This window comes from Nelumbo nucifera, chromosome 1 (genome assembly GCF_055504915.1).
Source record: "Nelumbo nucifera cultivar China Antique chromosome 1, China Antique-T2T, whole genome shotgun sequence".
NCBI lineage: Eukaryota > Viridiplantae > Streptophyta > Magnoliopsida > Proteales > Nelumbonaceae > Nelumbo > Nelumbo nucifera.
The window spans coordinates 142,656,597-142,682,411 of NC_142649.1; the positions used below are offsets into that span (position 1 = coordinate 142,656,597).

Below are 25,815 nucleotides of genomic sequence, written 5' to 3' on the forward strand. Positions count from 1 at the left end.
TTAACCATTTAGAACCTAGACCTGTTGAAGAACCTTGAGGGCGTCATGATTTTCGCATTTTGAAGTAGGCTCCTTGGTGGGTTGGCTCTGATTGGAATTCTCACTTTCTGCTGGCTTAAAACCTGCCAAGTTTGCTAGTTTGTCCACTGCATTAACTAGTGGTTGGATCCTTGTTGCAATTGAAGACTATAGCCACGTTCTTCATCAAGCTTCTACATTGGTGATTATTATGCATGGTGCTGATCTAATTTTAGTTTATTGTTTAGATTTTCTAAATGAAGGCAATTGAAGACTATAGCCACATTCTTCATCAAGCTTCTACAGCTGGTGTTGATCCAACATGGTGATGTATTGGTAATTGAAGACTATAGCCACATTATGAGATGGTGCTCTAAGGAAGTCCATGCAGTTGCACAGGGGGATTATTATGCATGCCATTGATGAATGATGGAGATTTTGGCCACATCATGCTTGTTGGAAGATGAGGCTGATATGAGTTGGAGCAATTCCACATATGATGATGTCCATGAAGAGGGTAGCTCCCATTTACAGAAGAACCAAAAACTGTGAAACACAGGAGACATTAATTGCAATGCAAGTAATAGGGGAAACAAGCATGTAATAAAATCCCAACTACCATCTTTTCATTCAAAAATAGCAAATCACCCGACTAAATAAACAACCGGCTTATCAAGTTGTTTCTAGCTACATGCCGACTTGTTCAATGGTCCCCATTCAGGTCCCCATGAGTTTCACTATCCAATATTTAGTCCCATCAACAGTTGTTCCATAGCCCACAATTGCCACTCCATGGTCCAGCTCCGTGCCACAGGATCTGGTGAATACCCCCTGAGATCAAATTGACCCAGTTAGACAAATATATATTTGCTTCATTCATGAGGATTTGGACCCTTGAGTTAGGTAGATCATAGTATCTCTGAGTAGAATTGGAAGTTGAGACCACCAGCCTCTATGGCGACAGATACAGGTTGGTTTGCGACAGCCTTCATCAATGCATCATTGTCGTTAGGAGGGACGTTCTCATGCCCATCAATTGTACCATAGGATAATTTTTTCTACAAAAACCAGCAAATTTGTTCTCCATAAGGACTTAACTTTTTAGGAAGGATGTAGACAGGAAACCTATAGGAATAAATGTGTCACCTTTGATGCTTCACAACTCCCATCTTCAGCTCTGTAAGGATATATCTCCTATGAGGTTAGCCCTCCAGTGTTCTTGATGAATTCAAATGCATATTCCATTTCAACCTTGGTTTTCGGTTTTGTCACAGTCGACCAGCTCCTGTTCGGACAGAGTGACAAGCTCATTCATTCTGATTTTGTTTATATCTTCAACTGCAACCACAGTTGAAAATTCCCAACAACTACCTGTAACACCAATGAGAAATGGTATATAATTGCTGGCTAGATGTTTGATAGCATAGAAATTCATGAAGCATGACTACTTGTGGATAATAAGAACAGATGATAAGAACTGTCTTGTCTAAGTCTAACCAAACTATAGAGAAATGGACTAAAAACAAATAGTTTAATGATGAATCGAATAAATCTTATTGTTTACTAATAAGAATCATACCGCATTTATAAATAGATATGTCAGGAGACTGCCCCTTCTTGTTATCAGTTTGGCCAAATCTCTCATTTGGATCAAATGCAAGGACTGACCAGCATGGACTACAGGCAGGGATGATCTCCATGGTAATTCAAAAATTACCAATGGACCAGGTCCAATGTGAACGCATTAGCACCACGGAAAGAATAGCGCCAACCCAGGTAAAGGAGCAGATTTGAACTAAGAAAAAAAGCAAAACCATGTGTTGATGTGTGACTCCTCAAAGAAATACCATTTATCATCCAACATTGCCTTCTTAATAAGAAAGTGTATGATTATGATATAACTCATCCCCTACTTAAAGACCTCAGATGCATCCAATAGCATTAGGATGTAGAGATTAACAGCTATTCTCAGAATAATATGCAAAAAGTTGAGGGAACCCAGTTCTCGACTTTTTTTTTTTTCCCTCCAAAGTAACATTAGGGAATATCTTTTGATGTTTGTTTGAAGAAAGAATTACTACATTGGATTTGATCTTCTGACATGTTCTTCCCTTTTCTTGCTAGTAATTGTAAATGTGTTGCATTGATGCCAAAATATGCAAGTTAAATGCTATTAGAAAGCCCTAAAATTCACTGCAAAAATACTTGGAATATGGAGCTACCATGCATCTACAAGCAAATGTAAGTAAGTTGCTATCACAAAGGCCCAAGCTTCACCAAAAAATTAGAATTTGGAGCTGCCCATAACCTCAATTAGACTCCTTATCTATGATAGCTATATAACAGTGTGTGGGCATCATATTGTGGCAGGCAATTCCAACATTAGTGTATGTTTTATGCCTGAAATCTTGTCAAACTGTGTCCTTTCCATGCTCAAGTTACTCAGCCCCCCTGTACAAAATAAAAGAAGTAAAAATAAAAATATGTGTTCAGTTTGTACAGATATATCAAAAAGAATCTCAGTAGTTGAAACTCCCCTCTCTAGAGTCTGGACTCTGGCTGATCTAATAACTAATGAATATAGAGGTTGAATCTGAATATCAAAGATCTAGCCTCTCAAATGTGGCAACAAAATGTCCCAAGTTCCATTCAAATATATCACTGTCTCTTATCTATTCCATAGAAATCTATAAATCTGGATTAGTTTCTATACTTGATATCCCATGGAGATATCTAGTTATATAAATAGTAAGAGTTCAGGTCTTGCATAATCCCATAGGCCGACTAGTTCTGAGTCAGTACACACCATTGCTATTCTTGAGAATACCTCCAATTCTCAGAGGTCCTGGATTTCCAAGGGAATATCCATTAAATATGGAACTTTTACCATGCAGTTCCAAATAACCACTATGTTTGCCCTATGAGAAGAGTCTTAATCAAATGAAAGATAGAAGGGTTTTATTTTTTTCTTCTTTGAGAAAAGGTGAAGTATAGTATTTCATTTCATTAAAATTATGCCCATGTACAACTAGAGGCTGTACACTAGGAATATACAAAAAACTACTCTTGCAACCCTATAAAGAAATTCCTTGACTGTTTACAAGAAGATTATAAAATACAAAAAAGGATTATAAGTACTCCTTCCCTTGAAAATTTTGTGAATATCGAACCTAGAGTGTAATTTTTGCATCATCTTCTGAGAAACAGAGTCTGCTAAGCTACTCTTGTTCTGCAAGACCCATGCATTTCTCTCCTGCCCTAACATCCAAAACACATCCAAAGGAGCAATGCTCCAAGAAAATTTTCCTTTTTTCTCGGGCCTTCCAACCACCAACTCTTTAAGGATTCCACCACAGTGGCCACCCAGCATCCTTATTCACGAACAAACTAAAAATTCTGATCCAAATGGAATTTGAAAAACTACAATTTAGAAGAAGGTGGTCTACTGATTTCATACAATGATCACACAGGAGACACAATCTGTACTTGCCATAGTCAATCCTCTCCTCACCAGGTTGTCTTTAGTGAGGATTCTATTCAAACAAACATGCTCTCCAAACAAAAGAAGCCACCTTGATGGGATGTTCTTGCACCATACTTGGCTGATAGGGAATTGTTGTTCATATAACCTTGCCAAATAATTGTGAAATGATTGACAGAAAACTTGCCTGATTTCTCCCTCCAAGCCATACAACCACTCCACATGGGCCTTACTTCCCAATCATTTAGGTTTCTGCAAAATTGAGGAGTCCATACAACATTACCATTCTGTACTTCAATACAATTAGCCACATACACCTTGTCCACAACTAAATCATATATAGAAGGTATCTATTTTTTGGTAAAGATATAAAGAAGGAAATGATTCCATTAAAGGTCTCTTGCACCATACATCCTTCCAGTAATTCACTTATCGATCATTTCCTGCATCAAACCTCAGGCCTTTAGTGAACTTGCTATAGGCCATTTCTTTTCCCTTCTAGACCAAGCATCCATATGTTTGGTAATTGGTTTGACTCCATAGGGTCCCATCCCCCATTCCTGGATCCATACTTGTCTTGAATCACCCTCCTTGCTGGTTTCTAAACCTCTAAAACCGTTTTTCAAATAAGGCTGTATTAACATCCCTCACCCACCTTGATTACCTTTCAAGATTATCCTCAGACTCCAACATTAAGGAAAAATTTATTATACTACACTTACAATATATTTTAATATGCTATAAAAAACATTTTATATTATGTTGTTTTAGAATAATAAATAATATTTTGTATCATATATAATAGAAGTTCACAAGCACGGATTCGACAAGAAGAGCAAATTCACACTAATTTTACTGAGGATTCTGAGTCAAGCTTCAGAGGTATCTCTCATGCACTCTCTTCAAATAAATCTAAAATACACCTGGCCATTCTTGGTAAAATATTACAGCAATATCTACATCATTTTTCGTAAGAAAATTATATGAAAAAAATCCTGGTTTGGTTTTCTCAGATGCAGAAAACCAAAATCAAACTACAATGTGGAAATCAAAATCCATTAGAAGATATTGAATAATGAATGAAGAAGCCATCAGAATTGGATGCAGAATTCATGAAATAGAAAACAAGCAATGTTATCTAGAAATTCAAAATTAATCAAATACTTAATTTACTGAGTAGATCTTCTACAACAAGAATTGTTTCTTTGATCTGGTTTTGAAAACTCTGGGTATCACAGTTGATCTAAAAAAACCAAAATACCAGATCCAAGAAATTTGGAAACAAAAAATCAAAATAAAAGAAAGGAAATCAATGAAATAATAATAAAAGAGAAACAATAAGATGAGAAGCTACATTTTTTGAATAAGATGCAGAGAAATAGCAATTCTTACTGTTTAAATGGAGGAAAAAATGACCAGCGATGGCAACCAGATGGAGCGGCGACAGAAACTGGGATGATCAACGGTGCCGGCAACAGAGGGAGGACGGCGACGGCAACTCTTCAGCATTTGCAATGACTTGATGCAGCAACAACGATGGCAGAGAAGTATAACTCAGAGATATGCAGAGATACGCAACAAAGATGGCAGAAAAGCAGAATTCAGCATTCTCTGCCTGAAAGAAAATGGCAGAGAAGAAGAAAGGAGTGGAGGAGAAACGCAGAGCTGATTTTCGGAGAAGTAGAACGAAGTGAAGGAGGGAAACACAGACGTGATTTTTCGGAGAAAGAGTCTCGAACTCTTATATCTTGTGGGGGCATAATTGAGATTTCTTATTTTTATCTGCTTACCCTCCACTCGGGGAATCAACTTACCCGAGTCTCGCAAAGCTATCATTTACCAGGGGAAGTGATACCCGGGTAAATCAAACTTACCATGGGTCCCACACAACTTTGAAATCCGAACACAGGTAAATTAGTCAATGGGATTGTGAATCCCATTGACTAAACTTTCCCCCCTTTACTTCATGAAAAACGAACATGGCCTTGGATTTTCTCTTCGATGAACTAATAATCAACTTACATATTATTGAGTAATGTGGTTTAATGTATATGGTCTTGTAATTATGGTCTATGGAATTAAGTGGCATGAGGGAAATGGACGGCGTGTAGGAATTAGGATCCACCAAATTCATATAATCTCTTAGCATGTGCAATTCTATGTTCTTTGTTTTGCTTTAGTTATTAGATTCATAATGCAGATATACATGATTTTCATGTATGCTGTGGCATTTCTGTCTTGTTTAATCGTGGGCCATTTGATCTGCTTTTAGTATTTCACATATGATAAGGAACAACTGATGACAATAGTCAGTAGTGAGAGCAAACTGATTGTTGCATATCTTATTCTTGATATTGTGATACACAGGATTGAATGGGAAGAGATACAAGTTAAGCAGAAATCAGCAAGTTGAATAATGTAACTTTGCCTTGTAACTGCATAAATAATCAAATGTAAGAAGCTTCCAAGCATGAATACACACAATGGTCATAGTCTCATGGGCCCTAATTATTTCCAGATTTTTCAGTCACTTTACATACATTGGCCAAGTATTCCCATGAAACAGGCATCACATGGATTTGGATAGAAAGGGAGCATTTAAAACTCTAGCAATAATATATTGCTATCAAGATTTTATTGACAAACGGGAAAGAAAATCAAGTATATAGTAGTAAAAGGGAGTCTCTGTGTGTCTCTTTTGTGTACTGTTAAATTTAAGATGGTCGATTTCTTTTCCATGCCTTTAATATCTGAAAATTTTATATATTGGATGAGCAGGATACTTTTACTCGTTGTTTCAAGTCAAATCCTCCAGAACCTTGGAATTGGAATATATATTTGTTTCCATTATGGTGCCTCGGAGTAGTGATAAGATATGGGATTCTTTTTCCAGCAAGGTGAGATCTTTGTTGTTGATATTAAGTTTGATAACTTTTCCTATGATGAACATTAGTTGGTATTCCTAGTTCTTATATGCCCTCAAATTCCTAGTTTTTGCGCTATTGTCTTTGTATGGTTTGTCATGCTTAAGCATTAGCTATTTTTCTTGATCAATTAATAAACAGTTTTTAAATCTATATCTGAAGCTTCATTTCACACACGTGTAATGTGTTAGAAGTAGTATATGTGGCAGCAGGGTATAATTGTCACTATTTTATGGTTAAACTCAAAGAAGAGTTGCCTTATAATTTTACATTGTTAAAGTATAATAAACATGATAGGGTGGCAGAGAGGAGTTGTAAGAACAGATCTCTCTCTTGTTTGCCCTATTTTTCTTCTCCTTTTCTCTTTTTTTTTCTTGTTGTTTCTACTCTCCCTTATGCTTATTTTCTCTGTTCTTACCTTGAGTTTATGATCGTCTTCAGGTTGATTAAATGGTATCAGGGCACTATTAATCACCTGGATTGATTGTAGGTATCCTGAACCAATTTGCGTGCAGATTTCTCCCTCTTTTGCTCAAAGGAGGAAGTTATTTTGCATATTTTGACTGATAGTATCAAAGAAGAGAGGCTTCTATGCCTTGATTTGGATGTGTTGGTGTGGATCAAGTGTTTGTTTGAGACCCTCTAATTGGTTAGAAGAGGGCTATGCTGGTGGTCCATGTAGGCGGGTTTCTATTAGATTATTAATTCAATTATTGTATGGTGTGATTGGATGGAAGTTTAGGATCACTAGAGATTATTTTTTATTGAGTTTATGAGATTGGCAGCTTCTTGAAGTTGTTCCAGACCTGTTTTCCATACAGAATTGATACTATAGAGGAGTGATTGTTTTTGTGTTGGGGCTGGTATGGTGTTTAGTTGGGCGTGGAATTAATTGTTGATCAATACAGTGGTACAGTTAAGTATTGGACTGGTTTTTCAGATTTAAACTGTTTCTATGACTTCCAAGTAGTGAAACCAAATCTTGTTGATAGTAAACCCAGATTTTATTACTTTACAGATGACATCAGTCAAGTTAAATTGTGCTAATTATGTTCCATGGGCTAAATCAGTTGAGGTATTCCTTACTGGAAAGGGGAAGCTGAAGTACATTAAGGATGCCAAGCCAGAAAGTGGGTCAAATGTCTACAACAAGTGGGTGGAAGAGAATGCACAGATTATGACATGGTTATGGAATGGTTTAGAGACTTCTATTAGTGTTAATCTCATGTTTCTGACACAACCAAAGAAATTTGGGATCATGTGAAACAACTATATTTAGGCCAAGATAGCCACACAAATTTATCAATTATTCCAAGATTGTTTCCTTCTTCAACAATGAGATAAAAGAGTTGAAGAATATTATTCAGATCTTAAGAACTTCAGGAATGAGCTAAATGTATACTAGCCCCTCTTTAATGACTTGAAGATTCAACAACACAAGGGGCATGTTGATGTAGCATGTTTCTTGTTTGGATTGAGGCCTGAGTATGAGCTAAGTTGTTCACAAATCTTGGGAATTCTAGTGGCCAGGTTGAAGTGGGGAATTTCTTGTCATAGAGAAATATTGTTCTTGATTTATTGAGTGTGACAGGATTGTTAGCAGTAGCGGAGCCAGGAATTTTCTCTTGGGGGTGCCAAAGTATATAATTTTTCTTTGATTTATGTTGGTGAAAAAGTCATAATAAGTCAAATTGTTAAAAAATAAACTCACAAACATTCTTCTAATATCTTGATTCATAATCTATTTAGGGTATTAAAAAGACAAGAAATTTGACATGAACTTACACACAAGAAAGAAAGCAAAAGAACTAAACATCTCATAAATAAGTTATTTGATGGAGATGGGGAAAGAAAAGGCCTAAGGGAGAAAGAAAAGGTAAAGGGGAGAGAAAAATGGTTAGATGCTGGTATGATATTCAATAGTGATAGAAGGCTAGTACAAGAAATGGATTACTGGTCTGTGTTTGAGTTAAACATCGATTAGATTAAAATAGAAACTAAAAATGTAAAAACCAGAAGAGTCACCAAGAAATTAGATACTTGTTAACTCTTGAGAAAATTACGAAATCAGAATGGAAAGTTAAGTAATACTTAGTCTATAGGCAGTGATTGGAGCATAATTGGAGTCCTAGAATAGGATAAAATGAAATCAAACAAGGAAAAGCCTATAAACAGAACCCAAGCTTTGCAAATAAAGAAATAGTAACTTCTTGTAGTTGAAACTTTCTCTAAGTAAGGAAGAGATCCATAATCAAATCAATAAACCAATAAAAGGGAATTTTTGAATTGCTCTGATTATATAAGTGATCAACCCACTCAAGAAACTTATTTCCACAAAAGCCTACAGGAGAAATGATTCTGTTAAAGCGGAAGTTTTTGGCGCTGTTGCAAGTACTAAGGATATCTAAGAATCTTGGAATCAGACTGTTGGAAGTAGAGAGAGATGCTAAGGTTGTCATTTCTTGGTTGAGCAGTAGTATCCCAGTATGGGCTTACAGGCAAACAATGAGGGAAATTCAGTCTTTAGATAAGGATGTGGCAGCTACCTTCAACTGGGTTAAGAGATCAGAAAACGGATTTGCTGATTATATGGCTAAACAGGGAGTGGATGGAGATCAATTGTTTTGGTCTGCATTGTAATTGCTGTTATTGAAAATATGGGTGCCTGGATGCCTATCCAGTAAATTTGTAATTTTGTTTTTATCTTTAATCAATGAATTCAGTTGCTTATATAAAAAAACATTTGAGAACAAATACTCCAAGGATGAAATAATTCCTCCGGGTCATACTGAAGGAAGCTTTGCTCCTGGCTGTCAGTACACAAGGACTTCAGGAGCATAGGTTATAATATGTTTTTTGATAGGGGCATTTTGTTTTCATGTTAAGTGCTCATTAATAGAAATTCTGTATAGTCCCATTATGGTATGGTTGTATATGGCACTGGTCTGCAATCTTTTTGTTTACAATACAGTACATTACCTTTAAAAAAATAAGGTTTTGTAATGACTGACCAAGAGGATCATTTCTCATTCTATTGATCCTTAAGTTCTGTATATTTAGGTACCAACCTCATTACAGTTAGGGTGGTCCATTGGATTTATATGAGAGAAACAAGGTTAAGGTCTTTCTAGTTATCAATATTATTGGGGGCTGGTTCTATGTTTCTATAGCCTCTTCCAGCTAGCATGCTTGTCCAATTGAGATGGGCTTCCCTTCCCCTGGGTGTATCCAAGCTGAATCTTGATGGTTGCTCTTCAAGGACATCCGGGTTATATGGAGATTGAAGGTATTTTCACAGATCCAGTGGGAGAGGCACCCCTAGTCTTCTCTGGGCTTAGTGGTTGGTGTCCACCACATCTATCAAAGTGGTGCCCCTCCCACTCTATTAGTGCTATTAGTGCATGGTAACCATAAAGTAGTTATAGAAAATGGCTATTAGTGCATGGTAACCATAAAGTAGTTACAAAAAGTGGCTATTAGTGTATGGTAACCACAAAGTCAGATATAAAAGGAGTGGCTATCTTGTATCCTTCTTCTTCTTCTACAATTTTAATGAAAAATCTCTCTTTGGAGTGTGTGTTCTTCCTGTGGACGTAGGAGGATTTTCTTCGAACCACGATACGTGATCCAACCCTTCTACACCAACAAATGGTATCGGAGCCAGGTTATTAAATCTGTGAAGTACTTACAATGGCAAAGATGTCGATTATAAAGTTCAAGGTGGAGAAATTTGACGGCAAGATGAATTTTGGGTTGTGGCAAAAGAGGGTGAAGGCAGTTCTGGTACAACAAGGTTTTCCCAAAGCTCTCCTTGGAAAGGAGAAGGCAGAGAAGATGACAAGTGATGAGTGGGTTGAGTTAGATCTGAAGGCATTGAGCATGATTTAGTTATACTTGGCAGATGAAGTGATGTACAATGTACTCGATGAGGAATCCACCATTGACTTGTGGATAAAGTTGGAGAAATTGTATATGACAAAATATCTCACTAATAAATTGTACCTGAAGAGGCAATTATATAGTTTGCGTATGGCAGATGGAACCAATTTATTAGATCATTTGAATACATTCAATCGGTTGATTGCACAACTTCTCAATGTAGATGTGAAGATTGATGAAGAAGATAAGGCAATTCTTCTCCTCTCATCTCTCTCAGAATCGTATAATCATTTGGTGACGACCATCTTGTATGGGAAGGATACATTGGTGATGGATGAGGTCACAAGTACTTTGTTGTCAAACGAGATGCGGCGAAAGCCTACCTTTAGTGATAGTGAAAATTTGACTACAAAGGATTCGGGTTATGAATGGGGCAGATCTAAAGAGAGGGAGATAAGAAGAATAGAGGCAGATCAAAATCCAAATTGAAGAAAACACAATGCAAGTGGTGCAAGAAAGATGGTCACTGGCTAAAGGATTGCAAGAAATTTGTAGAGGCTCAAAAGAAGAAAGGAAAAGCTGCAGACGTGGTAAGTGTTGCTTCCGATATAGAGAATGATGGAGATCTTCTTACGGTCTCCTCAGGCATGGATCCCTTGGATACTTGGATACTTGATTCTGGATGTTCTTATCATATGTGTCCTTATAGAGATTGGTTTTCTACATATGAGTCACATGTTGGCGGCACAGTTCTTATGGGAAATAATGCCGAGGGTAGAATTGTTGGGATTGGGACAATTAAAATCAAGATGTTTGGTGGGATTGTTAGAACATTAACAAATGTTAGACATGTCCCAGATCTTAAGAAAAGTTTAGTCTCACTTGGTGCTTTAGATCATTATATAGGTTAATTGGAAAAACTATCATTAGGGATGCAACTGTCACATCTACTTTAGATGATGATTATAGTCAGTTATGGCACTTGAGATTGGCACACATTAGCGAGAGAGGCATGATAGAATTGCACAAAAGGAAATTACTTGATGGTGCTAAATCTTGCAAATTAGATTTATGCAAATATTGTATTTTTGGAAAGCAATGCAGGGTTAGTTTTACAACATCTACTAAAAGAAGCAAGGAGATTCTTGAGTATGTGCATGCAGATACATGGGGTTCATTGCCAGTGACTAATAGTGGTGGAGCACGATATTTTGTTAGCTTTGTTGATGATTATTCCAGAAAGGTTTGGGTATACTTCATGAAGCATAAATCTGAAACTTTTGAGAAGTTCAAGATTTGGAAGGCAAAAGTGGAGAAACAAACCGGAAAGCAGATAAAATACCTACGAACAGATAATGGTGGAGAGTTTACCTCTACAGAGTTTTAGAAATTGTGCAGCTGAAGGGATTACTCGACATCTTACTACTCTAGGCACACCACAACAGAACGGGGTAGCAGAAAGAATGAACAGGACACTACTAGAGAAGGCAAGGTGCATGAGGATTTTTGCAGATTTACCAAAGCAGTTTTGGGCCGAGGCAGTTATTATGGCCTGTTATGTGGTAAACAGATCACCTTCCAAAGCATTGGGACTCAAGATAGCAAAAGAGGTATGGACTGGTAATTTTGTTGATTACTCAAATTTGAGAATTTTAGGATGCCCTTGTTATGTTTTGTTGCAGGATAGAGAGAGGACAAAGCTTGATGCTAAGTCAAAACCTTGCATTTTTCTGGGATACAATAAAGGGGTGAAAGGATTCAGACTTTGGAATCCTAACACCAAGAAGGTTGAGATAAAGCAGAGATGTTGTATTTGATGAAGCTTCTATGTTGAAGAAAAATCAGTAGCAAATCCGAGATGGTGAGAAGAGCAGTACCTCAATTTAGGTGGAGCTAAGTGAGGAAGAGAAAATGGGTAGTGAACCGGTCGCTACAGATTCTTCTCATCAAAGCCAAGAAGTTGCACAATCCCAAGAGGAACCACCATATTCCATTGCTGTAGGTAGGGCTAAAAGGAACATCAAGAGACCAGTCAAATTTGATGATACAGTTGCATATGCATTAACAGCTAATTGTGATGATTCAATGACCTACAAGGAGGCAATGAAAGATAAAGACAACTCACCATGGATGGGTGCTATGAAAGAGGAGATGGCTTCTCTTTGGAAGAATGAAACTTGGAAGTTAGTAGAATTGCCCAAGGGTAAGAAGGCTATTGGGTGCAAGTGGGTGTACAGAAAGAAAGAGGCTTCATCTACAAGAAAACTGGTTAGGTACAAGGCAAGGTTAGTAGCAAAATGATATGCACAAAAGGAAGGAGTGGACTTCAATGAGATTTGTTCTCTTGTAGTGAAGCATTGTTCCATTAGAATCATGTTGGCGATGGTAGCTATGTGGGATACAGAGTTGGAGCAACTTGATGTGAAGACAACTTTCCTCCACGGGAACTTAGAAGAGGAAATTTATATGGTGCAGCCCGATGGGTTTGTTGAGACTAGCAAAGAACAATTGGTATGCAAGTTGAATAGGTCACTCTATGGCCTTAAGCAAGCATTGAGGCAATGGTACAAGCACTTTGGCACTTTTATGACTTCACATGGCTGTATCAGAAGTAAGTACGTCAGTTGTGTTTATTTTCGTTTCCTTTATGATGACTCCATTATACTGTTGATGCTTTATGTCGATGACATGCTTATTGCTTGTAAGAGTTTGCATGAGATTGTTAAGTTAAAGCAGAAATTGAGCATGGAATTTGAGATGAAAGATTTAGGTGGAGCAAAAAAAATCTTGGGTATGGAAATTCAAAGAGACAGGCACAATGGGAAGTTGTGGTTGACCCAAAAAGGATATATTGAGAAGGCATTGACCAAATTTAATATGAAGGAGTCTAAGGCAGTGAGCACACCACTAGTTTAGCACTTCAAACTATCTCTTCAACATTGTCCAAAGACAGAGGAAAAACGTGAGGAGATGATACATATACCATATGCCAGTGCAGTTGAATGTCTTATGTATGCTATGGTATGCACCAAATCGGACTTATCTCAAGCAGTTAGTGTTGTGAGTAGATTTATGGCTAATCTAGGGAAGGAGCATTGGAATGATGTAAAGTGGATTCTGCGCTACTTGAACGGTACCCAAGATATAGGTTTACTATTTCAGAATGGTTTGAAAGGAAACAAAGTGGTTGGGTATGTAGATTCAGATTTTGTAGGTGACCTTGACAAAAGAAAGTCTACTACGGGATATATTTTCACTCTTGGTCAAGGTCCTATTAGTTGGAGATCTACATTACAAGATACGGTGGCTCTGTTTACTACAGAAGCAGAGTTACATGGCAGTAGTAGAGGCAACCAGGGAAGCTGTATGGTTGAGAGGATTGGTTCAAGAGCTTGGAATTGATCAGAAGAACATTTGTGTTCACTGTGACAGTCAGAGTGCTATATGTCTTGCAAAGGATCTAGTATACCATTGCAAGGACTAAGCACATAGATGTGCGGTATCATAGGCTCAAAGATTTTGTAGCAGATGGTGACATTTAGTTGGAGAAGATTTCTTCCCAAATGAACATAGCAGACATGATGACCAAGCCATTGCCAAGGGAGAGGTTTAGGCATTGCCTGAATCTTTCAAACATACAACGGTGCTAAGTTGTGAAGGCCCCAGGAAGAGGGGGTGTATGGTAAAATCAGTTACAGAAAGTGGCTATTAGTGCTATTAGTGCATGGTAACCATAAAGTAGTTAAAGAAAGTGGTTATTAGTGCATGGTAACCATAAAGTAGTTATAGAAAGTGGCTATTAGTGTATGGTAACCACAAAGTCAGATATAAAAGGAGTGGCTATCTTGTATCCTTCTTCTTCTTCTTCTTCTACAATTTTAATGAAAAATCTCTCTCTGGAGTGTGTGCTCTTCCAGTGGACGTAGGAGGATTTTTTCTGAACCACGATATGTGATCCAACGCTTCTACACCAACAAATGGAAAATTGTTGGGATGCACATGTGAGTAGGTGTATGGAATGAGGAATGAAAGAGAGTTCCACATTGGAAAGACACAAGAAGTGCAAAGGACTTGTATACAAGAGTGGCCCATAACCCAATAGCTTAGGTTTTTGGGTTGTAAGTGGTGTCCATCTCTTGTGTACAAGTCTTACGTGTGTGTACATGTATGAAGCCCTCGGTCTTGGCAACTCCTCATGGTCTGTGACTCCCCTCAAGGCCCAACACTTTCTTATCCTCTTCTTTAGCTTTCTGCTTTATTAAGCATATCTTTTTAATAAATTTCCAGAAGCTATTGACAAAGAAAAAGTTTGTTGTATACTTTATGAATATTTAATTTTCATCATTAATTTGATGTATGTCATTTGAATATGCAGAGTTTTAATATTGACAATAGGATGGATAATTTTCCTTTCATCCTTCATTCCAGTACATTTCCTATTGAAAAGGCACGATACTTGGAGGAAGAAGATAGAGGTACAATGGTTTCTTTATTTTTTATGCAGTTTTTGCATTCAATCCTTTCACTACTTATCACTTTTTCTGTGTTTCTGAAAAAATAATAATGATGTTGGAATTAGCATCTTTGAAGTTTTCATTTTTGGATTCTTTTCCTAGATTGGAAGTTTAAGTATAATGTTGGAATTAGCATCTTTGAAGTCTTCATTTTTGGATTCTTTTCCTGGATTGGAAGTTAAGTATATGTTGGGAGACAGCATGCAAACTATTAGTTCTATTCTCAGCTGAAGTCAACTCAGCCTTAATCCTAACTATTTGGAGTTGGTGCACGAATCTTGTCCCACTATTTTGCTCTATCAAGAGCTATGTTTTCTGCCAAAGTGTAAGCCCTTGAATCATTTCTTACTTCAACTCATATTTTCTTTGGTCTTTCCCTTGTTCTTTTAAAATCTTCTACTTTCACTAAGCCACTCTTCATTGGTTGTCTATGCACATGACCAAACCATCTCAGTGGATTTTTCATTTTTGCTCATCTTGTCAACAGCCTGTTCCCTTTAAAATTCGGGAGGTATCATACAATTTGTATAATACTATGGAAAATGTCTATTTTATTTTAATTTTCTATGATCTACATGTCAACACCCTTGGCTGAATAGAGAAGAGAACAAGAATAATCTTAGAGGTGTCCAGAATGGTTTACCCCCACCTCAAAGAGTCTCTTATATTATTAAAAGATATTACAATTACAAGAATGCCCATATAGGGCTGAAAGAGAAAAAAATAAAATATACAAGTAAAGTAATATACAACAGGAACTATATTAATAAGATACATCAAGTCACAGAATCTCCACACTACATGCATCAGCATCTAGTTGTAATTGGAATGGTTTAAAAATCCCCAGATGCTAATCTTATTGCACACTAGACAATGGAAGTTGATTTTGCAATCTGTTGTGATTTATGTTCTAAATATATGCTAATCTTGATGCATTGGCATCTTCTTTTTCGTTTTTTATCAATTCTGTCTAAATAATTTAGAAAATCATGATCTCCCTTTTAGTTTTAATATTGTTCCTCTATAACATGTATAACAATTTAAAATTTTAATTATAAGAAAATAAGAAAATCTAGTTTTTTTATCAGTAATCAACATCATCTTTTATTACTTAGAATAAGAAAAGAGTAGAGAAACAAGGGCAGCCTTGGCTACCATCAATAAAATACAGAGACAATTTAATATTCAGTCTTGCAATTGAGCCCAGAAGCACTCTGCCCTATTTACCCCTTGCTTTTCTAGCTGGTCAGCTAGACCATTTGCCGACCTAGGAGTCCATTGAAATATCAGCTGCATATCCCTTGAGAACCTCTTGAATTGTTTGATTTTGTTTCTGAAAAACCAAGGAACCTTCTCATTCTGTTTTAACCAACTTATCACTATTTTGGAGTCACCTTCAACTATTAGCTTTCGTATCCCCATTTCTATAGATTTCTGCATCCCATAAATTACTGCCTTCAGTTCTGCTGTTACAGAATCACACACTTCAATGGGGCCTGAGTACATTCCCATGATCACTCCGCTTTCATTTCTTAAAACCCCTCCAATTCCAGACGGTCCCGGATTCCCAAAACTACTTCCGTTGAAATATAATTTCAGGAATCCAACCTCTGGGAGTTACCAGCCCTTTAGTGCCTTCTGCTTAGCTGAAGTTGAGGCTGCAATTGTTCTCTAGTTCCTTAATATGTCATCAATAGAGAAAGCTGAAAACAACTCCATTGTCTTTATCCAGAAAGCCACTTTTGCCATAATCCCTTTAATTAATGCTTCTTTGCTCCTTTTCTTTTCCTCAGATATACGTTTATTTCTTTCCTCCCATAAGGTCCAGATTATTGTTGCTCTTGTACACCTCCACATCAGTCTTCCCCTCCTTTTTGGCCAGCTCAAAGTAGAACCATCAAACAACCTGTCCAATCTGTCCGGAGTATCCCACCTGCACCCAAAAAGAGAAAAAAAACCAATCCCAAATACCACAAGCAAATGGATAGGAAATGAACATGTGAATAGCAGATTCACCATTAGATTCATACAAGCAGCACCAATTTGGGGAAAGGCACTATCCAGGTCTCTTTCTCTGTAGAATATCACAAGTGTTGATTGCACCATGGAAGACCTCCCAACAGAAAGCACTCACTTTGGGGGGAATTGGATGACACCAGATCTCTTTGACTGGAAAGGGAGCAACTGGTTGAGAAGGCATAGACAACGACTTGAAAAAGGAAGCACAACTGAAAACCCCAGAAGGATGTAGAGTCTAAATTCTATCATCTTGTTTACTTAGGTCAAGGAAAACCCGCTTAAGAATGTGTAGTAGGTTTGAAACAAGGCCCAACTCAGTGTCCCTTACATTTCTGTGAAAGCCTAGATTCCACCCATACCCATTAACCAAGGGAGAGGGGAGCAAGAACTCAGAAATTGGCTTTCCCTTGAGAGCAGAAAGGGTAAACAAGGAAGGGAAGGAATCCTTTAAAGGGGCTTCACCTACCCAAAGATCCTCCCAGAATTTGATTTTATTACCTGAATTAATATCAAGTTTGATGTGATTGAGAAAAAATGGGAGGCATTTCTGAATCGCTTTCCAAGGTGAAGAGCAAGAGGCCCTGCTAGAAGTTCCAGCATCCCACCCATTCTCTAAGAGCCCATGAATACTAGCAATCACTTTATGCCATAACCTATCTGATTCTCTCGGGAATCTCCACAACCACTTTCCTAGAAAAGCCTGGTTCTTTTCTTTCAGCCTCCCTAACCCCAGCCCTCCATATTCCTTCCTTCTACAAACTATTTCCCATCTAATTAGGTGATCCTTCTTTGTCTCCCACGGTTCCCACAAGAAATCCCACATAATTTTCTCCAACTTCTTTACAATTGCCTGAGGCACGGTAAACACCGATGGTCCGATAGGTAACCGGAATGTTAACTAAAGTAGATTTGATTAAGGTTATCCTACCTCCCAAAGAAATGTAATTCCTCTTCCAAGCCGCTAACTTCTTCTCAAATCTCTCCACTATCGGGCTCTAGAAGGTCAAAGATCTAGAATTTGCACCTAAAGGAAGTTTTAAGTATTTCATAGGCCAATCACTGGACACACATCCGAGTTCCCTTGCCCACAGCTCAATCTCCTCCTATCCCATATTTACCCCAGCTACTACACTTTTATTGAGATTAACCTTCAGATTTGTCAACTTTTCAAACAAGCTCAATAACATCCTCAAATTCCTAGCCTCTTCCTCACCTTCCCCCTCACAAAAAATAATGATGTCATCTGCAAATTGAAGATGGGTTACCATCACCCTGTCTCTCCCCACTCTCCACCCTCTTACAAGACCCACTTCATCTGCTTTTGTGATCAAACTACTGAACACCTCTGCTACAATAGTGAATAGAACCGGTGAAAGTGGATCCCCCTGTCTCACACCTCTCATAGCACCAAAAAAATCTATAACCGTCCCATTCACTAAGACTGAAAAATGACAAGATTTTAGGCATCCTCTAATCCACTTGCACCATCTTGCACCAAAGCCACATTTGCTCAAAGCTTCAATCAAGAGACCCCAGTCCACAAAATTGTAGGCTTTCTCTAGATCCAACTTGCACACAATACCTTTCTTCTCATTCTTCTTGAATTCCTCTACACACTCATTTGCAATGAGCAGTTGATCTGAAATCTGTCTCTCTTAAAGCTCCTTGATACTGTGATATAATTGATGGGAGTACCTTTTTTAGGCGATTGGAGAGAACCTTGGCTATGATTTTGTATTGGCTTATCACTAGGCTAATGGGTCTAAAATCCTTGGGGTGACATGCTCCTGATTTCTTAGGAATCAATGCAATAAAAGTAGCATTAACCCCTTTGTTGATCATCCCTCTGTGGTAGAATTCCTCAAATACTTTCATTAAATCCTCCTTTAGCCACTCCCAACAATCTTGGTAAAAAGCCATGGTGAATCCATCTGGTCCTGGTGCCTTGGACCTATCCATTGAGAAAATAGATGCCTTCACTTCCTCCATCTCAAAACCTTTTTCTAGTTCTCTACTCAAAGTGCTATCTCAAGCAGGCCATGTCAAACCCTCTAAGATCCATCTATTCTCCACTGGCCTTTTATAGATTAGTTTAAAGTGATTCACTAATGCCTTTGCAATGTCATCTTGTTGTGTGATGACAGCTCTGTTGTTGCTTGTGGTGATTGAGAGAGAGAGAGAGAGAAAGAGAGGTACGGATGATAGAAAGAAAAGCAAAACCAGTACTGGCAGCCGCCAATCATCTATTTATATTAATCTTTATAAAAAAGACAAAATTAAAAGTATGCCCCTGGCGGCATATCCTAGGATAAGAACAATAAGAAAAAAAAAGAAAGAAAGGACTAGTAGCTGAAACTGTCCCACTAACATCAGTTACAAGGAACACTTAAGCCTTACAACACTCCCCCTCAAGTTGGGCTGAAGATGTCTATCATGCCCAGCTTGTCACATAGCTCATTGTGCCGCGAACACGGAAGTCTTTTTGTGAGGATATCAGCAAGTTGTTCCTTGGAGTTGACATAAGGGATACAAATTTCCCTTTTTTCCAGTTTCTCTCTTATGAAGTGCTTATCCACCTCAATATGCTTAGTCCTCTCATGTAGGACCGGGTTGCTGGCGATGTTTATTGCAGCCTTGTTGTCACAGTAAAGAGACATAGGATTATGAACAGCAACTCCAAGCTCACCTAGGAGGTTCTTTAGCCAAAGGACTTCAGCCACCCCATGTGCCATAGCTCTATACTCAGCTTCTGCACTTGATCTTGCTACCACACTTTGCTTCCTGCTCTTCCAGGTCACCAGATTTCCTCCCACAAATGTGCAATACCCACTAGTGGACTTTCTATCATCCACGGCTTCTGCCCAATCAACATCTATAAAGGCTTCCACCTTTAGGTGATTGTGTTTACTGAATAGTAGGCCTGTTCCTGGATGTTTCTTCAGGTATCTAAGGACTCTCTCTGCTGCCTCCATGTGTGGCTTCTTAGGAGAGTGCATAAACTGGCTCAGAACTCCAACTGAATAGGCAATATCTGGACGGGTCATGGATAGATAAATCAGCTTTCCCACTAACCTTTGGAACTGCTTTACATCTTTCAAAGGTTCACCAATACAGCCACCTAGCTTGTGGTCCGCATCCATAGGAGTGTCTGCCAGCCTTGCACCTAATTTACCTGTATCTCGTAATAGATCAAGGGTGTATTTCCTTTGAGAGACAAAGATACCCCTTTTTGAACGGGCAACTTCGATCCCAAGAAAATACTTTAGGAGTCCTAGATCTTTCACTTCAAATTTGGATGCAAGGAATTGTTTCAATTTCTGTATCTCTGAACTCCAACTCCCTGTAATGATGATATCGTCTACATACACTATCAATATCGCAACCTGCTCCTGACATCTCTTCACAAAGAGTGTATGATCAGACTGGCACTGTTGGAACCCCATCTCTTGAACTGCCATGTGAAACTTACTGAACTAGGCTCTAGGAGACTGTTTTAAGCCGTAGAGAGACTTCCGTAGCTTGCACACCTTGTTTTCACTTCCCTTGGCAGAGAATTCAGGAGGTTGAACCATGTATTACCTCTTCTTCCAAGTCACCATTCAGGAAGGCATTTTTTATGTCCAGTTGATGCAATTCCCAGTCAAAGTTAGCAGCTAAGGATAGGAGAACCCTAATTGAGTTCATCTTAGCCACCGAAGAAAAAGTCTCATCATAGTCAACTCCATATACCTGTGTGTACCCTTTGGCTACTAGTCTTACTTTGTACCTTTCAACTGTTCCGTCTGCCTTGTGCTTAACTGTGAACACCCATTTGCACCCCACGGGTTCTTTCCCCTCTAGAGGATCCACCAATTCCCAAGTCTGATTTTTGTGGAGGGCATCAATCTCCTCCTTCATGGCATCTATCCATTTAGGGTATTTTAAGGCTTCTGCAACATTCTTGGGAATAGGGATGCAGTCAACTGCCCATAGGAAGGCTCGGTACGAGGGAGAGATGTGGTCATAGGAAACAAAGTGGGTAATGGGGTGTTTGGTAGTGCAAGACCTGACTCCCTTTCGTTGAGCAATAGGGATGTCTAGGTCGTCCACAGTGGGAGTAGGGTTAGGGGTTGGACTTACCTCCTGGGATTCTGATGATGTCAGTTGCTTAGTGTTTGGCTGCTCCACATTTCTATCACACTGCTGATCTCTTCGACGAGTACGTTGGAAGACACGAAAGGAAGTGAGGTTCGGAATAGAAGGAAGAGACACTTGAACCTGCTTCTCCTCTTCCACACTACAACTCTCCCCCCTGAGGAGGAGGGAAGAACGGCTCGGACTCAAAGAATGACACATCCATAGACACAAAGGATTTACGACTAATCGGGTCAAAACACTGATACGCCTTTTGAGAGGATGGGTACCTCAGGAAGACACAAGGAATGGATCGAGGATCTAACTTACCTCTAGATGGAGATAAATCATGGACAAAGGCCCAACAACCAAAGACTCTCATGGGAATGGAAAATAAAGGTGACTGAGGGTACAGTAACTGATGAGGGGTCATGTAATTCAATACTCTGGAGGGCATGCGGTTGATGACATACGCAGCTGTAAGTATAGCATCCACCCAAAACCTTTTTTGGACATTCATGTGTAACATCATCCCGCGGGCTACCTCAAGGAGGTGTCTGTTTTTTCTTTCTGCAACCCCATTTTGCTATGGTGTTCTGGCGCATGAGCTTCTATGAATAGAATCATGGGAGGCGAAGAACTCATTTAGCTCCCCATGGAAGTATTCCTTCGCATTATCGGATTGGAAGATCTATATTTCAACACGGAACTGTGTAAACACCATCATCTGGAAGTCTTTCACTATCTTTGGAACCTCGTCTCTGCTACGCATAAGGATTACCTATGTATAGCGAGAGTAATCATCAATCAATGTAATAAAATACTTATATCCACCCTTAGAGATTACATTTGTAGGCCCCCATACATCAGAATACACAACATGAAAAGGAACATTTGATATTTTATTGCTTGAATGAAAGGTTGTTCTACATTGTTTACTCAACTGACACGTTTGACACATGAACTCTGACACTGAACACGACTTAAATAAATGTGGGAACAAACATTTTATTACTTCGAAAGAAACATGACCTAAACGACTGTGCCACAACAAAATTTGACTCTTATTTGACTGACTATGTGACTCTGAGGATGACACGGAGTGACCAGCTTTGTTGTCGAGAATGTAGAGACCGTCCACTAGGCTTCCTCTACCAATCATCCTCCCAGAAGTTAGGTCCTGAAAAACACACGAGTCAGCAAAAAAGGTTACACTACAGTTTAAAGAACTTGTAATGCTACTAATTGAAAGCAAATTTATGGGAAGTTGAGGGACATGCAATACACAATTCAGGTTAAGGCCATGGGGAAGGGACATCGATCCTTGACCTGCAATGGAAGAAAAGGAACCATTTGCAAGTCTCACTCTATCCCTTCCTGACAAAAGGCTATAAGAATGGAATAGGTTAGGCTTACCGGTCATGTGATTTGAGGCCCCTGAGTCAATAATCCAAGGGGAATCCGTGGGAGTGACATGGAATGCAGAAGCCACATTACCTGAAGTAAATGCAAAAGAGGTAGAGGGAGTACCAGTGACTGAGCTGTCCAATTGCCGCAATGCCCTACCATAAGATTCCAGATGCTCTCTGAATGAATTCATTATATCCTCCTTGGGGTCAGGCTTATTAGGAGGGTCCCGGGTACTACTAGCAACCTGAGTGTCTTGGGTTGCCACATGTGCTGCACTCGTTCTTTTCAAGTGACCTTTACCCTATTCTTGATTCTTTGCTGCCCACTTGGGTTTGCTGTGGATGTCCCAACAGGTGTCACGTGTATGTCGTGACCTTCTACAGTGGGTACAAAAGAGTTTATCTTTATCATCTGCCTTCTTAGGATCACTTTTCTTCCCTGTTGAGCTGTTATTCACCGCAGCCAAGGCAACTTGATGCTCCCCCTCAGCTGTAACCATCACACTTCGCCTACTTTCTTCAGATTGGACAAGGGAGTATACTTCGTGTACTGTAGGAAATTCTTTGCTTCCTAGGATCTGCACCCTTAATGGTTCATATACAGGGTTCAACCCTAACAAGAAAGCAAACACTCGTTGCTGAGAGATCAGCTTCCTGTAGGCCTTAGCATCATCATCGTGCTTCCACTCTATGGCCTGATAATGGTCCAACTCCTTCCATATGGAGGTAAGAGCTAAATAATGAGGACAAGCTACGGTTTCCCTGTTTACATGTTGAGGACTCAGCTTGTAGTTGGTAAATCTTGGCATAATGCCTTTGCTCAGAATAGGTAATTCTGGCCTGTTCCCAGATCTCACTGGCGGTGTCTGCCCACATAAAATTCTTTTCACATCAGGTTCCATGGCTGCGAGGAGCCAAGACATCACCATACTGTTTTCTTGGTCCCACCTATCATGTTCAGCCGTCTCACCCTTGGGTTCTTTCACCCTTCCATTGATGTAATCGGCCTTATCCCTTGCCGTTGCATAGAGTTTTACACTCTTAGCCCACTCCAGGTAGTTCAGACCGTTCAAGGGGGTAATTTGCATGGGAAAAACCATGGTTTCACCTCCCATACCTGTTGTGTTGCGGGTTGGGGTGTTCCCCGGTGAGGTCAGTTCATGACTTGCCATTTAATATTACAACCAACCAGTCCAAATGCCACCTAACAGCACAGCCGCCACAACTGGAATGTGGCAACTCAGGGTTTACTCCTAGAATGTGAGCAACAAACTATTGAATATTGCTGAGAGAACAAGAACTACTGCTGAGAATAAGAGATCAGTCACTACAACGTCCAAACAGAACAATAAATAGTCCGGTCATCAGTTCAGCACCACCAATACAGACATTATTGTCAGTCTGAATGCGGTTCCCCCACTCTAACCATCCAATTATTCAAACTAGTAATCATATAATCAAGGCATAAGCCCTACGCACCATTGGATAAAGAATACTGAGATAAACTGAAACAAAACCACACCTGTTCAGCACTAGATCAGAACCTGCTAGGGTTTCATTGCGCCATCAACACCCTCCTTCGATTAGGGTTTCAGCAGACCAGCACCATCCCACGGCCAGACACAGCTAGGGTTTTTCAGTAACTGTCGCTTGGGGCCACTAGGGTTTCAGCAGAAGTACAGCCGCAGGACTTACTAGGGTTTCTGCAAGCACAACCACCAGAGAAGATTGAAAACACAAGCCGTCGCTAGGGGTTCTGTAAGTGCAGCCACCAGAGAGAACTGAGACTAGTAGTCACGTCCAATCCTCTTTAGAAAGGCTGATGCTAGGATCGTAGGTCTTCTCCAGCCCAGAAATTCCGCTCTGATACCTTATTGTTGCTTGTGGTGATTGAGAGAGAGAGAGAGAGAGAGAGAGAGAGAGAGGTACGGATGATAGAAAGAAAAGCAAAACCAGTACTGGCAGCCGCCAGTCTTCTATTTATATTAATCTTTATAAAAAAGACAAAATTACAAGTATACCCCTGGCGGCATATCCTAGGATAAGAACAATAAGAAAAAAAAAAAAAGAAAGAAAGGACTAGTAGCTGAAACTGTCCCACTAACATCAGTTACAAGGAACATTTAAGCCTTACAACAAGCTTCACTTTCCAATTCCAGCATAGAGATACAATTTTTCCTTCTCCTACCATTTGCAACCGCATGAAAATATCTAGTGTTCCCATCACCTTCCTTTATCCACCTTTCTCTTGACTTTTGTTTCCATGATATCTCCTCTCTCAATAGTGTGGCTTCCAGCTCTTTTTTCAAATTTGTCCTCTCGTCCTTCTCTTCCATGCCCATTTCTCCTTCCTCCTCCTTTCTATCAATTTCTTTAATCTGACTAATCAAGGTGGATTTTCTTTCTTCAACCCTCCCAAACTGATTGGAGTTCCACTCCTTTAATTTTCCTTTCAAATTCTAAAGCTTTCTATGGAACCTAATCCCTTCCCATTTAGCCACTGAGGTGTCCTCCCACCAGTTTCTCACCTTTTGCACAAAGCCTGGAACTGTAAGCCACATATTTTCAAACCGAAATGGCTTTGGCCCACCCCCATTACCCTCTTGATTAAGACAAATTGGCTAGTGATCCGATGTGAGCCTGGGTAATATCCTACATGTCAAGTTCCCCCAATGATCCTCCCAGTCTTGTGTCACTAGAAATCTATCTAACTTAGATAGAATAGGGTTTTCCTGACAATTGGTCCAAGTAAATCTGTTCTGCCCTGTCGTGATCTCCTTCAGTTCCAACTCTTCTATAAAGCTGTTAAACCTCCTCATACTGGTAGTCATCTTTTGTCTTGGGCTATTTGATTCATCTGTGTGTCTAATCACCTTGAAGTCACCTCCCACACACTATGGCCCTTGCCACAAGCCTCTAACAACCGCCAATTCTTCCAACGTTTCATTCCTTTCCCTATAAGAATTTGGCCCATAAACATTTGACATCACCCAAGTGAAATTATCACTTATATTCCTCAGTTTTACTGACACCGAGATTCTGCCTATCAACTCCTCGAAGCACTCCACCGACTCCTCACTCCATAGCGTAATTATTCCTCCAGAAGCTCCCCAAGATGGAGCCTGAGCCCAGCCTATACCCCTGCCTCCCTAGATACTTCTCACCCATCTCTTGTCAATTTCCTGCACTTTTGATTTTTGTAACAATACCACCTTCGGCTTTTCTCTTTTAATCATTTAATTATTCTTCTTTTGTTCGCACTACCCAATCCTCTAACATTCCAATTCATAACCTTCATCTTCATTTCAGATTATTATCTCCCCTCTACTTTAGCCTTCCTATTTTCTACCTTTCCTCCTAATGCTCTTCTCTCCCATCTCCATGTCCTTTCTTCTCTCATCTTTAATTTTTTCCACCTGGCTCCTCTTTCTTCTTCCTTTGAATTCACTAACCTTCTG

At 39.3% G+C, this 25,815-nt stretch overlaps 1 protein-coding gene across 2 annotated transcripts in view; it reads left to right on the forward strand.

The window, feature by feature from the left end:
* LOC104585685 (glycerol-3-phosphate acyltransferase 9-like) overlaps nucleotides 1-25,815 on the forward strand; it is a 53,502-nt gene that overhangs the window by 13,681 nt on the left and 14,006 nt on the right. The window contains exons 1-3 of one of the 2 annotated variants that reach the window (XM_088894526.1): nucleotides 1,618-1,794; nucleotides 6,278-6,396; nucleotides 14,678-14,777. In XM_088894526.1, coding sequence (XP_088750652.1) covers nucleotides 1,708-1,794; nucleotides 6,278-6,396; nucleotides 14,678-14,777 — 306 coding nt within the window. In that variant the 5' untranslated portion in view covers nucleotides 1,618-1,707. Of the gene's footprint in view, nucleotides 1-1,617; nucleotides 1,795-6,277; nucleotides 6,397-14,677; nucleotides 14,778-25,815 lie in introns of those variants that run through there. The other variant, XM_010242644.3, reaches the window with a different exon arrangement.